This window comes from Gymnodraco acuticeps, unplaced genomic scaffold, assembly GCF_902827175.1.
Source record: "Gymnodraco acuticeps unplaced genomic scaffold, fGymAcu1.1, whole genome shotgun sequence".
In the NCBI taxonomy this organism is placed as follows: Eukaryota; Metazoa; Chordata; class Actinopteri; order Perciformes; family Bathydraconidae; genus Gymnodraco; species Gymnodraco acuticeps.
The window spans coordinates 25,190-41,822 of NW_022991440.1; the positions used below are offsets into that span (position 1 = coordinate 25,190).

The following is a 16,633-nucleotide window of genomic DNA, read 5'->3' on the forward strand; positions in this document are numbered from 1 at the left end:
CAGCCGCCTCTGAAGGGAAGCAAGAGGCGGCTGGCTTCCCTTGGCATGGCCCTGACCAATCACAGGTTGGCAGGGGCATCACGTGGGCCTCATCTGATTGGTCAATCCCTCCATTTTTTTTAACCAAGGGAAGCCAGATTCGGCTGGCCTCCTCTCGCAACAGAGAGTGCAATCTAATGTTTCACCATAACATCTAGAGGGGCGCTGTTTGTTTCACTCTTTGTAAAATACTCAATGAGAATGGGTGAGCGACGGCCGGCAGCAACACACAGCAAAGGAGAATTATCGAAACAAAACAAAGTGTTTTTTTTTAAATTATAACTACAATCCGAAAAAACAGGGGAAGCCTGGCTTCCCTTGGCCTCCGGGAGAAAACGCCACTGGTTCACTGTAGTTGCTGTCATAAGTCATTTGTAGACTAAGTGGCAAAAAGTGTTTTTTTTACATTTGTACTTTGTAGAATGTAAATGTAGACACAAGTTGGAAGGGAGCACAATAAACCTGATGAGTTTGAATTTGAGTTGATTATGAGTTAATTTTCAATTGATAATTAGCTCACAATAAGTTCACTTTAGTTACTCACACAACATGACACAAGCCATGGGTTCAGGTCCGGACTTATAAGTCCGGACCTGAACCTCTGGACTTCAGTCCGGACCTGAACCTGAATGTGAGTCCAGGTACGCAGCACTACTGGTGAGGGAATAGGTTTTTATTTTTTAAACCTATTCTTTATTAGTTATTTTCTCACATTCCCCTTTACATCCATAGCACTCCTATAGAGAGGAGCAGGGATGACTTATTTACCCAGAAGTTAGCTGCTGGTTCCCTCGACTAAAAAGCAATGGGATTTGTACATAGGATTTCGGAAAATAGCTCGAAATAATGTCTGGAAAACGAACCTGTTTGATGAATGCACGTTTTGTTCAGCCGGATAATCTCCACATGTCTATCCTACTTTTATAATTTCGAATCATAAATCTAATCGCTAGAAGCAAAATGCTAAAGTTATGCTGTAAAGGAACTACAGCCGAGTCCAGCAGCACGATTTCAACGTCACGCCAACTCAAGATCTATATTTAAACATACAGATTCTAAATGGTTCAAGTTGAAGCGTTTGTTTGAACACTTTGCAGGAGGCAGGGACTTGCTCTCAAGCAGAACAGGGCAAACTAACTTAGAGGAGTGTTTACGTGTTCGGTGTAATGACGTACAACGACCTCAACTTCTGTAGTCCTATTCAGCCACTTGGTAACAACCATCGTTTTACAGACACGTCAACTCTTCAGAAATCACCAGTGGGGTCCCTGCTGATGGATTTAATGTCGTAGAACAAAACGTGATCCGTCTCTTCAATGAGTCTCAACCACAGACCTTAGTTCCAGATATTTTCCAAATTCCTATGGAGAGATCCCATTGGCTCTGAGACGAGGGAACAGGAAGTGGAGAAATGCTGACTCACTTCCGGGTTTTAGGACTCGTCACTGCACCGCTCTATGGCCCAATCCAAAACCATGCCCTACAACCTACCCTACACACTCCCCCTCCGTGACGGAGTGAACTCCGTCTGTAGCCACACTCGCAGCTCAACGAGGCTCCTCCTGTCAGATGGAGGGAGTAAATACAGCAGCAAGCTTTGGGACGGCCTCCCCTCTCTACGGCAGAAACAGGAAATGCCGTAACTGTATGTAACAGCGGTTTCAAATCAGCATAGACAAAAAGTTTAAATGAATAACTCAAATAAAACTCCAAACATCTTTCATTGTGTTTCAAAGATCTTTTAGTTTTAAACCTGATGTTTATAAGCTTCTTAGTTTTTGCAACAGTCTGTAAATATACACAACTTTATAATAAAATGCACACATTTACCTTTTTCTAGACTAAACACAGGTTTGATCCTAAGTTAAAACATATGAGGTTATCATGAGGTTGTTAACATCGCAGTTATCAGTGGATGTTTGCTGGAACTGCTTGTAAACAGCTTGTTTCCTGACGGACACACACAGCGTGACTCCGGTCAGGTAGAGACCGGTCTCCAGTCAGCACCACTGCAGACTCGCTGTTTGAGGGCTCGATAGCCCACTCCCCCTCCACACCGCTCCACACTAGTTGGTTTGGAACAGCACTTAATATGGCGGACCCTCCGCGCACACGTAGGGGTAGTGTGTAGGGGGCGGTTTGGGATTGGGCCTATATCAAGCCCCCAGGATGTGCGCCAGACTCTGGTGAAAATATTCGTTGTGTCCAAACGGCGGTACTACACTTCCGTATCAGTCCTTGACGTCACTGGGCCCAGAAAGACTTTTCCCCATTGACTAACATTGGGAAAGAGACATCTGTAAATCAGCGGATACTTTTTTTTATACTAAATAAACTACCCAGTATGAACTATGTTATAGCCCTTATTAGAATCATTTGGTCCTTAAAGTTGTAAAATGCACTAAAAGCCGAATCTAGATTTATTTTCTGTCTCCATTCATTCTACTGAGCCAAGAGTGGGAGCTCGGGGGGCGGGGCTTAAGGGGTGCATGCTCTGTGAGCGCACATACGGGTTCTTCTGCTCTGACAGCTAGGCATGCTGGGTAATCTGTGACGTTTCGCTCTCTCAAAAGTTGGGCCATTTTGTCCTCATGCGCCAATGAGCAGCTCTCATAGGAACGAACGAGACCCCGCCTCCCACGCTGTACCCAGTTCTTATTATACATCCATGCTCTATTTAGATGAGCAGTTTCTTTAGAGAGGGGTCCCAACATGTAGAAGGTCTCGAATCCAAGAAATTCATCATGAGAATATGAAAAACTAAACGTATAGAAATCAAATCAATATTAACACTGAGAACGTAAATAACACGGGTATAACACAAATAAAGTAAAATATGTTATGTAAGGTCATCCTACATATTACAGTCCAATATACCACAACATTTAAAAAATGAGGGAATAGGTTTTAATGATTAAATTAATATAAGTATAATATCTGTCAGATAGATGGAAGGTTTTAGTTTTTAAATGCTTCAAGAAATAAAAAAATGACAAATATAGAGAAATACTTTTTAAAGGCATGTCTTTTTTAATTAATTATTTTAATGAATAATATAAGAAAGATATCTGTCAGAAATGAACCCATTGAGTGCATCTCTAAGTGCCGTGTCACATTCTGGATTTTAAAGATAGAAGAACTTTTTTAATGTCTTTTTAAATCGTCAGTTAATATTTAATACACATTTAAGGAGGAGATTGATTAAACGAGGCATCAATTCTTAATAATTTTCATGAAATATTGTTAATAATCGAGTTTCTTAGGAATCACTCAGCCAGTGTGTCGTGTGTCCCAAAACATCTGGTCCTTTGTTATCAGTTAGTGAATACTTAGTCTGAAATGATCAGTGTGTGTGTGTGTGTGTGTGTGTGTGTGTGGTGTGTGTGTGTGTGTGTGTGTGTGTGTGTGTGTGTGTGTGTGTGTGTGTGTGTGTGTGTGTGTGTGTGTGTGTGTGTGTGTGTGTGTGTGTGTGTGTGTGTGTGTGTGTGTGTGTGTGTGTGTGTGTGTGTGTGTGTGTGTGTGTGTGTGTGTGTGTGTGTGTGTGTGTGTGTGTGTGTGTGTGTGTGTGTGTGTGTGTGTGTGTGTGTGTGTGTGTGTGTGTGTGTGTGTGTGTGTGTGTGTGTGTGTGTGTTGCATTATCTCCTAATGATTACTTGAGTGGCAACAATAAAGCAGGCATGATGCTCACTCTCATTGATTACCAATCAAGTCTCTGCGAGCTGGATCTCAAAAGGAAAGGCCTGCTGATGGAAATGAAACTAGAAGCTGCCAGAAACATAATATATAACACCCTTTAAATGTGAAGCTAACAAAGTGGCTGCTAACGTTAGCATTAAACCTCAGAGCCTCCAATCTCCGACAATTAACTTTTTTTTAATAAACAAGAAACTGTGATTATAATGTTGGTGGTGGGCTAACTAATACAGGAGATCCCAAATCTTTAAATGTTGTTTATACATCGACTCTTTGTATAAACCTTAGTAAACACTACCAAGTCAACCATACATTTGTATCGCACATTTAAAAAAACTATTCTTAAATTCTTCACACTTTGACTCTATGCATGCACTCCTCTAAGACAGCAGACTTATCACCTGCTTTTCAAGTTATTGCAAAGGCACTAATGCAATAAAAACGGTCAGGACAAAGAGAGTTAAAGGCTTAATGATGGGATACAGGTGTTGGTTGAATGTGTCGAGGAACAGAAAGGCCATCTCGATGCACAATAAGTCACGGAAAAACAATTTTAATAGATCAATGTAAAGTCAGTTGTTAAGTGATGGCAGAGGTACTGTGGTCCACGAGGACCTTTAGTGCAGGTATGATTGCCAAATTGGAAACCTGCTGAACCGTTAAACCCGAGTTCACTGTGAACACAGTTTGAGCAGTAAAGCGTGCAATGAAGTTCGTTAAAGAACCCCATTTTCTGAGTAAATAGAGGTCTAATGGAAATCTGATGATTCCAGTGTTGGGTCAGAATATGCTCCACTTCACATCATACTGGTCGTATTCAGAGCCTTCTGTTTTCTTAATGAAAATACACTTTATTACGCAGTTCGATATGTTCGTTTGGGACATTTCTCCATTCTGTCCTCAATTGCACTTTTGAAAATTGCACTAGTTTCAATAAAATTGTAGTTTCAATAAAGTTATGACAAAAAGAGTCCTCTCCTGCTGATGTTCATGTGTATATCAGTATGTAGTGTCTCTACTTTAAAGAGTCCTCTCCTGCTGATGTTCAGGTGTATATCAGTATGTAGTGTCTCTACTTTAAAGAGTCCTCTCCTGCTGATGTTCAGGTGTATATCGGTATGTAGTGTCTCTACTTTAAAGAGTCCTCTCCTGCTGATGTTCAGGTGTATATCAGTATGTAGTGTCTCTACTTTAAAGAGTCCTCTCCTGCTGATGTTCAGGTGTATATCAGTATGTAGTGTCTCTACTTTAAAGAGTCCTCTCCTGCTGATGTTCAGGTGTATATCAGTATGTAGTGTCTCTACTTTAAAGAGTCCTCTCCTGCTGATGTTCAGGTGTTTATCAGTATGTAGTGTCTCTACTTTAAAGAGTCCTCTCCTGCTGATGTTCAGGTGTATATCAGTATATAGTGTCTCTACTTTAAAGAGTCCTCTCCTGCTGATGTTCAGGTGTATATCAGTATGTAGTGTCTCTACTTTAAAGAGTCCTCTCCTGCTGATGTTCAGGTGTATATCAGTATGTAGTGTCTATACTTTAAAGAGTCCTCTCCTGCTGATGTTCAGGTGTATATAGTGTCTCTACTTTAAAGAGTCCTCTCCGGCTGATGTTCAGGTGTATATCAGTATGTAGTGTCTCTACTTTAAAGAGTCCTCTCCTGCTGATGTTCAGGTGTGTATCAGTATGTAGTGTCTCTACTTTAAAGAGTCCTCTCCTGCTGATGTTCAGGTGTATATCAGTATATAGTGTCTCTACTTTAAAGAGTCCTCTCCTGCTGATGTTCAGGTGTATATCAGTATGTAGTGTCTGTACTTTAAAGAGTCCTCTCCTACTGATGTTCAGGTGTATATCAGTATGTAGTGTCTCTACTTTAAAGAGTCCTCTCCTGCTGATGTTCAGGTGTATATCAGTATGTAGTGTCTCTACTTTAAAGAGTCCTCTCCTGCTGATGTTCAGGTGTATATCAGTATGTAGTGTCTGTACTTTAAAGAGTCCTCTCCTACTGATGTTCAGGTGTATATCAGTATGTAGTGTGTCTACTTTAAAGAGTCCTCTCCTGCTGATGTTCAGGTGTATATCAGTATGTGATGTCTCTACTTTAAAGAGTCCTCTCCTGCTGATGTTCAGGTGTATATCAGTATGTAGTGTCTCTACTTTAAAGAGTCCTCTCCTGCTGATGTTCAGGTGTATATCAGTGTGTAGTGTCTCTACTTTAAAGAGTCCTCTCCTGCTGATGTTCAGGTGTATATCAGTATGTAGTGTCTATACTTTAAAGAGTCCTCTCCTGCTGATGTTCAGGTGTATATAGTGTCTCTACTTTAAAGAGTCATCTCCTGCTGATGTTCAGGTGTATATCAGTATGTAGTGTCTCTACTTTAAAGAGTCCTCTCCTGCTGATGTTCAGGTGTATATCAGTATGTAGTGTCTCTACTTTAAAGAGTCCTCTCCTGCTGATGTTCAGGTGTATATCAGTATGTAGTGTCTCTACTTTAAAGAGTCCTCTCCTGCTGATGTTCAGGTGTATATCAGTATGTAGTGTCTCTACTTTAAAGAGTTCTCTCCTGCTGATGTTCCGGTGTATATCAGTATGTAGTGTCTCTACTTTAAAGAGTCCTCTCCTGCTGATGTTCAGGTGTATATCAGTATGTAGTGTTTCTACTTTAAAGAGTCCTCTCCTGCTGATGTTCAGGTGTATATCAGTATGTAGTGTCTCTACTTTAAAGAGTCCTCTCCTGCTGATGTTCAGGTGTATATCAGTATGTAGTGTCTCTACTTTAAAGAGTCCTCTCCTGCTGATGTTCAGGTGTATATCAGTATGTAGTGTCTCTACTTTAAAGAGTCCTCTGCTGCTGATGTTCAGGTGTATATCAGTATGTAGTGTCTCTACTTTAAAGAGTCCTCTCCTGCTGATGTTCAGGTGTATATCAGTATGTAGTGTCTCTACTTTAAAGAGTCCTCTCCTGCTGATGTTCAGGTGTATATCAGTATGTAGTGTCTCTACTTTAAAGAGTCCTCTCCTGCTGATGTTCAGATGTATATCAGTATGTAGTGTCTCTACTTTAAAGAGTCCTCTCCTGCTGATGTTCAGGTGTATATCAGTATGTAGTGTCTCTACTTTAAAGAGTCCTCTCCTGCTGATGTTCAGGTGTATATCAGTGTGTAGTGTCTCTACTTTAAAGAGTCCTCTCCTGCTGATGTTCAGATGTATATCAGTATGTAGTGTCTCTACTTTAAAGAGTCCTCTCCTGCTGATGTTCAGGTGTATATCAGTATGTAGTGTCTCTACTTTAAAGAGTCCTCTCCTGCTGATGTTCAGGTGTATATCAGTATGTAGTGTCTCTACTTTAAAGAGTCCTCTCCTGCTGATGTTCAGGTGTATATCAGTATGTAGTGTCTCTACTTTAAAGAGTCCTCTCCTGCTGATGTTCAGATGTATATCAGTATGTAGTGTCTCTACTTTAAAGAGTCCTCTCCTGCTGATGTTCAGGTGTATATCAGTATGTAGTGTCTCTACTTTAAAGAGTCCTCTCCTGCTGATGTTCAGGTGTATATCAGTATGTAGTGTCTCTACTTTAAAGAGTCCTCTCCTGCTGATGTTCAGGTGTATATCAGTATGTAGTGTCTCTACTTTAAAGAGTCCTCTCCTGCTGATGTTCAGGTGTATATCAGTATGTAGTGTCTCTACTTTAAAGAGTCCTCTCCTGCTGATGTTCAGATGTATATCAGTATGTAGTGTCTCTACTTTAAAGAGTCCTCTCCTGCTGATGTTCAGGTGTATATCAGTATGTAGTGTCTCTACTTTAAAGAGTCCTCTCCTGCTGATGTTCAGGTGTATATCAGTATGTAGTCCTCTAGTCCAAATTGCAGTTTCAATAAAGTTACGATTATTCTGCATACTTAGTGTAGTGACTTTTAAACCTAATCTATACTTAAGCCACTGAGGGATGCGGACGGGAGAACTTGCGTGTTCCAGACGATAAAACAATGTCGATATGCGTCGTATATCTTTCAATCCATCGATAGATTAATTTTGTGTTCAAAATGCACGCCAGTCACGCTGAATACAAACAGGTTTAACACACAGATCATATCTACACAGCTTCTCCCGACACGGTCAAAAACTCAATCTCAATCAATCTTTACTTATTTATATAGCACATTTAAAACAACCTCAGTTGACCAAACTGCTGTACAGGGAACACATACAATATAAAATAACACAATGGGGGTAAAACAATAATTAAAAACATTATTAAAAAGCACAATAGCAAGAAACATAAAAGTTTTTAGCTGAGAAAGACTCTTTGCTTCTGTCCCACACACCTGAATCTGACCACTCAGTGATTATATATAAGATAAGATGGACCTATAATGTGGGGAAATTCACTATATACACTCACAAGTGAATGCTCCATCCTGTGTTCAATGACAGAACTGCATGTTACATTAAACTTGTGCAGATCAAAACAAACAATACATTATGGCTCCAACACTTAGTATTTATGTAGCGTAGAGTTTACAGGAGCCACTCTCCTCCATGTATTGTCTCAGGTTAGCAGGCCAGGTGCAGTTGAAACCCGGCCCTTTTGTTTGCAGTGGCAATATGAGATCACATTACCCTTCATTATTCAGCTGCAGTCATCTTGCCTTGTGTCTAAACTCACCGCCCGCCCGCCCTCCGACTCTCCTCTTGTTCGCACATGAGATCCTGATCGCCCTGTCGGTGTTCTTATTTCATTAAAGAAACACATAATCCCGCTTATTACACGGCTACGTACTAAATAAACCAATGACTTCACTCACTATAATGATTTAAAATGACCTTATTGATCTATTGATTTAGTGTTTACTTCCTGTCTGTCTTCTTCTGCTGTTCCCTTTAGTGTTTACTTCCTGTCCGTCTTCTTCTACTGTTCCCTTTAGTATTTACTTCCTGTCCGTCTTCTTCTACTGTTTCCTTTAGTGTTTACTTCCTGTCCGTCTTCTTCTACTGTTTCCTTTAGTGTTTACTTCCTGTCCGTCTTCTTCTACTGTTTCCTTTAGTGTTTACTTCCTGTCCGTCTTCTTCTGCTGTTCCCTTTAGTGTTTACTTCCTGTCCGTCTTCTTCTACTGTTCCCTTTAGTGTTTACTTCCTGTCCGTCTGTCTTCTTCTGCTGTTCCCTTTAGTGTTTACTTCCTGTCCGTCTGTCTTCTTCTGCTGTTCCCTTTAGTGTTTACTTCCTGTCCGTCTTCTTCTACTGTTCCCTTTAGTGTTTACTTCCTGTCTGTCTTCTTCTCAATCCCTCCTCAATGCGTTTTCAGTGCATTACATAAACATGTTTTCATGTTTTTCATATTATTGCAACTTGAACACCTGTAACACACTTTGAAGCAGTTTGAACACGGCCACACTGAATTGGAAAAGCTTCGTAACAACACAGAAGAAACCGGGGTAGATTTTGTATAAGATGGGCTTGAAGCTCACCTAGCAATGTGCAAAGTTTGCAGTCTCTACATCCTGATATTTACACAGGTGTTTAATGATTGTACAGTCATTATGACAATCAGGCATTTATACAGGTGTGCAGTGTTACAGAAGATTGCTTTTATATTTGGATGTGATCTTTTTTTAGCTTATGGCTAACGGGGAACTTTTAAATAAACCCTCACACAGATGGTAAGCATTAGCCGCTACCAACCACAATTACACCTATTGTGCTCAGTGGCTCCAGGGAAATTAGCGGAGGGGAGGGGGGCTAACAACGCGGGTTAGCTTTAACTCGTTCTCAGGTTACAATTATAGGATTAAGAGTGAAGCTGCCATTGAAGAAACCTCTGATTGTTCTCTGCTTGGCATCGATAAAGTACTCCCAAGTTAACAGCTTTTCAGGAGTGAAAGTGTTTGAAAGGTAAAATATCCAGGGGATCACAGTTTAAAAGGCGCTATCCTAGTCATTTTCTGCAGCACCTCTTTTCAATCTCTGTCTGAAACCAGAGCCCAGTCTGCTCTGATTGGTTAGCTGGTCGGCTCTGTTGTGATTGGTCAACAGCTTAGAGATGTCCCGCCCCTTAACCTCTTATCCCGTACAAGGTGTTGGAGCGCTAGCCAATAGAAGTGTGAGTGTTCCAAAGGGATTTCACTATAGAATAGAATATATCTTTATCGTCATCATCATACCAAGTACAACACCATTTCTTTGGCAACTCTCACTGCAGTAAAAAATAGGCACAAATAAATAGATAAATAAGAGTGGTAAAAGCAGAAGTCGTAGCAATGACAGTCCAACGAGATACAATTAAATGTCAATGTGCATATTTACACTTACAGTCTAAAAACGTTAAATATATAAATGTACTGTATTTCTAACTGAGTGTTCATAAACGGTTATAGTAACCAAATGATGCAAGTGAAATAGCCATCAATATTTCTAAATAGTAGTGGTTGCAGTCTATGTCCCAGAACTTAGGGAATTTTGCCTTTTGCAGACCATTTACATGCACTAAAACGTATAGAACACACGACAGGAAAGGGATTGAAACCCCCGAATATGGCATCTTTAATTATGCCTTATACCACATGTCGGATCAACATAGCGTAAGGTATCACTCGTCCATGGCAGGTGAGGTAGTTTGTTAGGTGGTGTAAAGTTCCCCTCTGTGGTCTCAGTCTTTATTTCCCGGGCAGATGGCGAGGCCTCATGCTTTATTCATCCTCCACCAGACGGCTCTCGTCTTTTGTCTGCAGTCTCTCTATCCGTCCTCACTGACTCACCTGTTCTAGGATCTCTAACCACACAGCGCGCAGCCACTGGTCAATATTTGAAAGCTTCATTCACTACTTATGTTCAGGACACTCACTCACGCTAGCTCTCTTTACCCATGGTGAAGTTGTGGTAGAATAAGATACCTCCCTTTTGTGGTGGGGCCAATGTACCAACACAACCAGAGAATGAAAGGAAAGAGATTTACGAGTACGTCATATACAGATCACAATTTACTCCAAAATACTTATTTCCCACAGTTGAATGCAAATCAATTTGTCCATTTCTCGATTTTCTTTTTGATATTCTTACTCAGTTCAAATAAACCTACCATTAAAATGATAGACTGTTCATTTCTTTGTAAGTAGGCAAACTTACCAAATCTGCAAGGGATCAAATACTTATCTCCTCCACTAAGTGCATATACAGATCATAATTTACTCCAACCCTATATTATCATTCATAAGAATTAACCAAAAACCATTAACTTCTGTTTTTGTTTTATTCTAGAAATACATATGGTCGGTAACCCTACATGAGATTGATTTATATTTTGATGTCAGGTTTATTAGCTCATGGCTAATGGTGGACTTTTAAATAAATCCTCACACAGATGGTAAGCATTAAGGCCCTGACTCACCAAACTGACACCAAAGACACCCGACTGACCCGATTGTTGTCGCCTCACGTCTCCTGCGTCTCGGCCAAAAAGTCGCACTGGAACACACCGCAAAGACTTCAGCCGACGGCCAAGTAGCACGTACGCACTGCGCATGCGTGAGTGGCAATAACTCTCCTTACCAGCAGGTGGCGGTGGTGTGTATTCTTCATTCAAAAGAGGATTCTCATGCACTGATTCGCTAAGCTGAACAGCCAATCAGAGTGATTTCTTTGGCCGACAGCCTCCAACATGTTGATTCGGCGGCGGAAGGTGTCGGCAAGGCCGAAAAGACACGACGGTGCAGGACACAACAATCTGAGTAGGGCGACAGGACGCTCATCGACGGCCAGACATCTATCGACGGCCGAAATGGGCTCGGTGTGTCCGGGCCTTTAGACGCTAAAAAACACAATTACACCTCGAGTCCTCAGTGGCTTAAGGCACATTTGCGGAGGGTTAGTTTTAACTCGTTCTCAGGTTACAATTATAGGATTAACACTGAAGCTGCCACTGTTTTATTCTAGAAATACATATTGTTGGTAACTAGGGGTGCAACAACTAATCGACTTAATCAATTAAAATCGATGACCAAATTAGTTGCCAACTAATTCAGTCGTCGATTCGTTGGTGACGTCATCACGTGTGTTTTACGCGCCGTTAAGCTCCAACGTTATCGGTCTTTTTATCGGTACTGGAGACATTTAAAAAATATGTCATATATATTATTGCTACAAAAACATTATATCGCAGTCTGAGTGTCGCCAACTCGTTTCTAACATGCAAAAAGACAAACAAATGCGTCTATGGTGTATTTTCGATCTTTCCAATCCAGACGAGATCTCTCTCCCGTCTGTGTGCGAGGGGGCGGGGCGGTTCACACACACGCAGCTAAATGCAGCAACACACTGCGGGGATGGCGGAGAGAACGCGCTCCGAGGTGGTTAAACTTTACCCGTCTCGATGTGGACAATCCTCGTTGCCAAAAGTGCAATAAGAGTTTAGCATGTGAGGGCGGTAACACGAGCAATGTGTCTAAACATTTAGCAAAAGTGCACCGCATGCAGACGGAGGAATGTACCGGGTTCCACCGTCTCTCTAGCAGCTCTGTAGCTCCGTCCACGAGCAACGTTTCCACGTCAGGTGTTCTGTATGCTAGCAGCAACACACGGAGTTAACTCCATTATACAAACATGGGTTAATGATTAGAGGAAACTGAGTTATTTAATTTGTTAAAGTTTCAGCTATTCTGTTTACAGTTCTGTCATCAGATTATTTAATACGATTTGTTAAAACATTTCTTTTGATGTGAAATATTATTTATTTCATTTAAATAAAAAGCAATGTTAATTCTGTTCACAATTTAAGTTAATTTAATAATATGTATTTTTGAATCAAGTATTCATCTTTATTGTCTTGTTAGTTTCCACATGCCTAAAACAGCCTCCAGCTCCATCTAAAGGTTGAGGGCTCAATCAGAGCGTTTGAGTAATTGTGCAAGGCATCCAGTAACAGTCGATTAATCGTTTCATTAATCGATTATCAAATGAGTCGTTTGTTGCATTGCAGCCCTGTTGGTAACCCTACATGAGATTGATTTTATAATTTGATGTCAGGTTTTTTAGCTCATGGCTAATCTGATCAATATTAGAATCAGTGGTTGACATCAAGTTATATCATCTGTTAGTAAGATATTCCTAAACTTTCATTTGATGAGAAATAACACTATGGAGTTTTCCATTTACTTTAAGAGTGTCTAGACTAGATTGTGATGTTCCAATATCTGCACCAAATACAAGGTCCTTCCTGTCGGTCTTAAATAGACTAAGCCATGCCTTTTGTTTTGTAGACATGAGTGGAGTTGTCCATTGTGCTCCAGTCTGTTGTTGGTTTGTTGCCGGGCGATTTCCCTTAACTCGTAAAGTTGGGACATATCACACGGCCGCGTCGACTTTACGAGGCATTTGGATTTGGAGTAGTTACAAGTGTGCAGGGCTTCAAAATGACGCTCTCACCCAATCAGCACGCCTTCAGCTAAACCTGTGTTTACTAAAAATGAATGGATGTGCTTAACAAGACAAACGCCAACCAAGAGCAAAACATGTCTGTCCTCTTTAAAACCTTTTCATTTTGATCCACAGCTGCGTTAACTTCAAAATGCAACAGAAATCTTCTGTAATGATCCTGCATCTTTTCCAGCCATACACATTGCAGTTAAACCTGAAATTGTTAAGTCTTGTTTCTTTATTAAGCCGCTGTAATCTGTATATAAACCGGATTATAGCGCAACAGGTGAAGGGGGGAATTATAACTAATTGCAGTTCTGTTTAACAATAGCAAACCTTTATTTCTACCCCGACTACTGTGGAGTCCTTCTGGATGAAATGACAACTGTTGCATAAGATTTTGTATTCCACCTTTATGAGAATGAAACCTCGATAGACGCGTTTCAAACCTGATGTCTTCATGTCTTTGAATCCTCTCTGGGCATCAAGCCTCTGAGACTGTTCCACTAAGTGTCCTTGAACGTCAGCTGTGTCTGTTTATTTGTTTTCATGCTCACTGTGTGTGTGTGTGTGTGTGTGTGTGTGTGTGTGTGTGTGTGTGTGTGTGGTGTGTGTGTGTGGTGTGTGTGTGTGTGTGTGTGTGTGTGTGTGTGTGTGTGGTGTGTGTGTGTGTGTTGTGTGTGTGTGTGTGTGTGTGTGTGTGTGTGTGGTGTGTGTGTGTGTGTGTGTGTGTGTTGTCAACAGTTCTTCAGAAGGGAACAGGGAGACTTCTTCATTGGCTGCTTGTTTCTAACGGAGCTCAGCACACCCTTCGTCTCCATGGGAAAGATACTGATCCAGGTGAGAAAACACACACACCAGATGCATGCTGGGAAGTCACACACCTGTCATCAGAACACTTTGTTCATCACGAATATAGATACATTTTTACATATTTTATAAACGGAAAGTAAAATGTCTGTTAAAAGAATAATACAAATATTTATATAAACACAGGAATGTTATTGATACATTTTTATTTCGAACAAGTAAAATAAATAATTACAAAAACAAATGTTGCAGTGCATTTACAACAACAACAACAACATTAGCAACATAAACAGTGCCACATCTAGTGTTCGAAAAGGAGTGAGAAGAAGTACAATTTATTTGATCTCACCCCCTTGTCCCTAAATGATTTATTTATAATCTGCAATAATTATCATTTGTCTGCATCATTGATAGACCTGTTGATTGACATAATGTTAGTGTGTTTTTGTTCTCTTAACAGGGTTTTATTTCACAAAACTGCCTCAGGGCTTCTTAACATTTACTAAACTATGAATGTGTCATACTCACTTAACGGGAAGAAACTAAGCTAACTGACAATATGAACCATTTTTACTGAAACAAAACACAAGTCTCACAAGAAGCGTCGAAATGAGCCCTGAGCGGAAAACTGCTAACGCACTTTTAGCACAGACGGACACAATAATTTAAAAAAATTGACTATGTTCAATCGGAATTTACCTTAAAAGAAAAAATATCTATATTGATTCTGACTCTCCTACATCCAACTCACAGGTTTATCATTGCTTTGAGAGCAAAGATTATTCATGTACCCCTTTTTAGAAGTGAAGATATGGTCATTTGTTCTGGGCATGCCATTTTCGAGCCTGAGAGCTGGAAAACAGGCTCTGGGCTTAACAGGTTGACGTCATCTGCTAAATGTCTCAGGTCACACTAACTTAATATCTAGAGAAGTAACTAGTCAATATTTCCCAGACCAAGGATCACAACGGAGCTTATTGTTAGAAAATGGCAGAAACACAAGAGGACATTCGGCATTAATCACAACAGTTACAGCAAATAATGAAAGTAAATCCATTGTACAGAGTGCAGAGTGCAGAGCTGCTGAGCTGTGCAGGAATGTGGAGCTTCGGTGCAAATCAAGCGGCTTTATTGCACATGGAACAAAGGGCAACTCAAACCCATTGCTCTTTACCCCGGGGGGGGGGCAGAAATCAAAAGCTGCGTTTGTCTTATAAGACTAATATAAAAAAGTAGTCAAATTTTGATAAAATATCGGACAAAAAAAGTGAGGATTTATCTAAAAAGTCAGGAATTTGGAAAACGTAAGATTCTTTGAAAAAATAGTCAAAATAGAATTTTTAAAAAAGTCAAAATGTTTTCACAAATTGATTTTTGTTAAAATAGTTCAAAATGTGATAATAAATAATATTTTAGAAAAACAAACAGGATTCTGCTCTAAATCCCCCCTTTTTTTTAATAAAGTAATCTGATTACCAACCTATCCTAGAGTCGGTGGGGGCCCTAGGCAAACATTCACTGGGGGCCCTCGAGCCAGCTTTTCATCACCACGCACAGCCGACAGCAGAATTTAGAAAATACATTAAAATTACAAAAAAGTAGCATTTCAATCATGAAAGTTGAGAAAAACTTAAAAAGAAAAAATAGTCTGGATTTTAACATGATTAGGGCCACAAGAAATACAAATTAAGATCTCATAAATCAGATGCAGGCAGTAGGCGTATCGATTAACCCCTAAAGTATTGTCCTACAGAACAGCTGACAGAGAAGAGAGAACAGCTGATCCTTTACAACAAACACTACATCATCTTTTTAGGTTTAAGTGAAATCCTTCTAGATATCCACCTTTTTTAGAAATGTAATCTGATTACCCATTAACAGCAGTAATGCCTTCATTAGCTTCAGCCACATTACTTCCTGTCGGTGCGTTTCAGTAAAGCCTTCCTCTAAGAATAGACTCGATGGCTTCCAGGTCTCTGCTGACATCTGGTGTGGGCAGAGCAAGGCGAAGCGTAGCTGCTCGTCTCCCTCCTTCGGCCTGAGTCAGCACTAACGGACAGTTTTACTGCTGACTCCTATCGATCTCAGTGTGGAGCAGCCATGGCTCCTGCATCATATAACAGGAGAACAGCACATTTGTTTTGGTCTGTTTGGCATGACAGAATAGTAAAGAAACAACAACAAAAAGGCACAGAAATAAAAATCTCATAACTGAGAGAAAATATCTTTTAGGTTTTTATTTAAAAAAAGGAGTTTTATGAACTAATCCAACATATTTTACAACACCATCAGACTGTATTTTGTCTCAGCTTTAGCTAATGACGGTGAGCATGCTAGAAATCATATAGTGGTGCAGAAACCCAGGGATGAGTCAGCATTTGACCACTTCCTCTCCTCTCAAGGGAACACTAGCCATGCTAACTTGTGGCCTACTCAAATACACAAGATAAGATATACGTTTATTCATCCCTGTTTGGGGAATTCCTTTGTCCCAGCAGCCCGCAGACAAGCATAGATGAGAGTAACAAATGACGGCTCCGCCCACTTTTGGGGGAAAACAAAGCTTTTGATTGGCGGTTAATTCAAATTCTGAAGTTTTTGCCAATCCGATTAGAAATGTAAGAAAACCGTGGATCTTCAAAGAGCCCGATCACGATGGCCAGTCAGGCAAACAATTACATTAAGTCAT

General features: G+C 40.4%; 1 protein-coding gene across 1 annotated transcript in view; it reads left to right on the forward strand.

Annotated features, from left to right (window-relative positions):
* LOC117532793 (ceramide synthase-like) overlaps positions 1-16,633 on the forward strand; it is a 47,359-nt gene that overhangs the window by 21,148 nt on the left and 9,578 nt on the right. Inside the window, exon 4 of the mRNA XM_034196287.1 lies at positions 13,879-13,974. Within this exon, the coding sequence (XP_034052178.1) occupies positions 13,879-13,974 (96 nt within the window). The remainder of the gene's footprint in view (positions 1-13,878; positions 13,975-16,633) is intronic.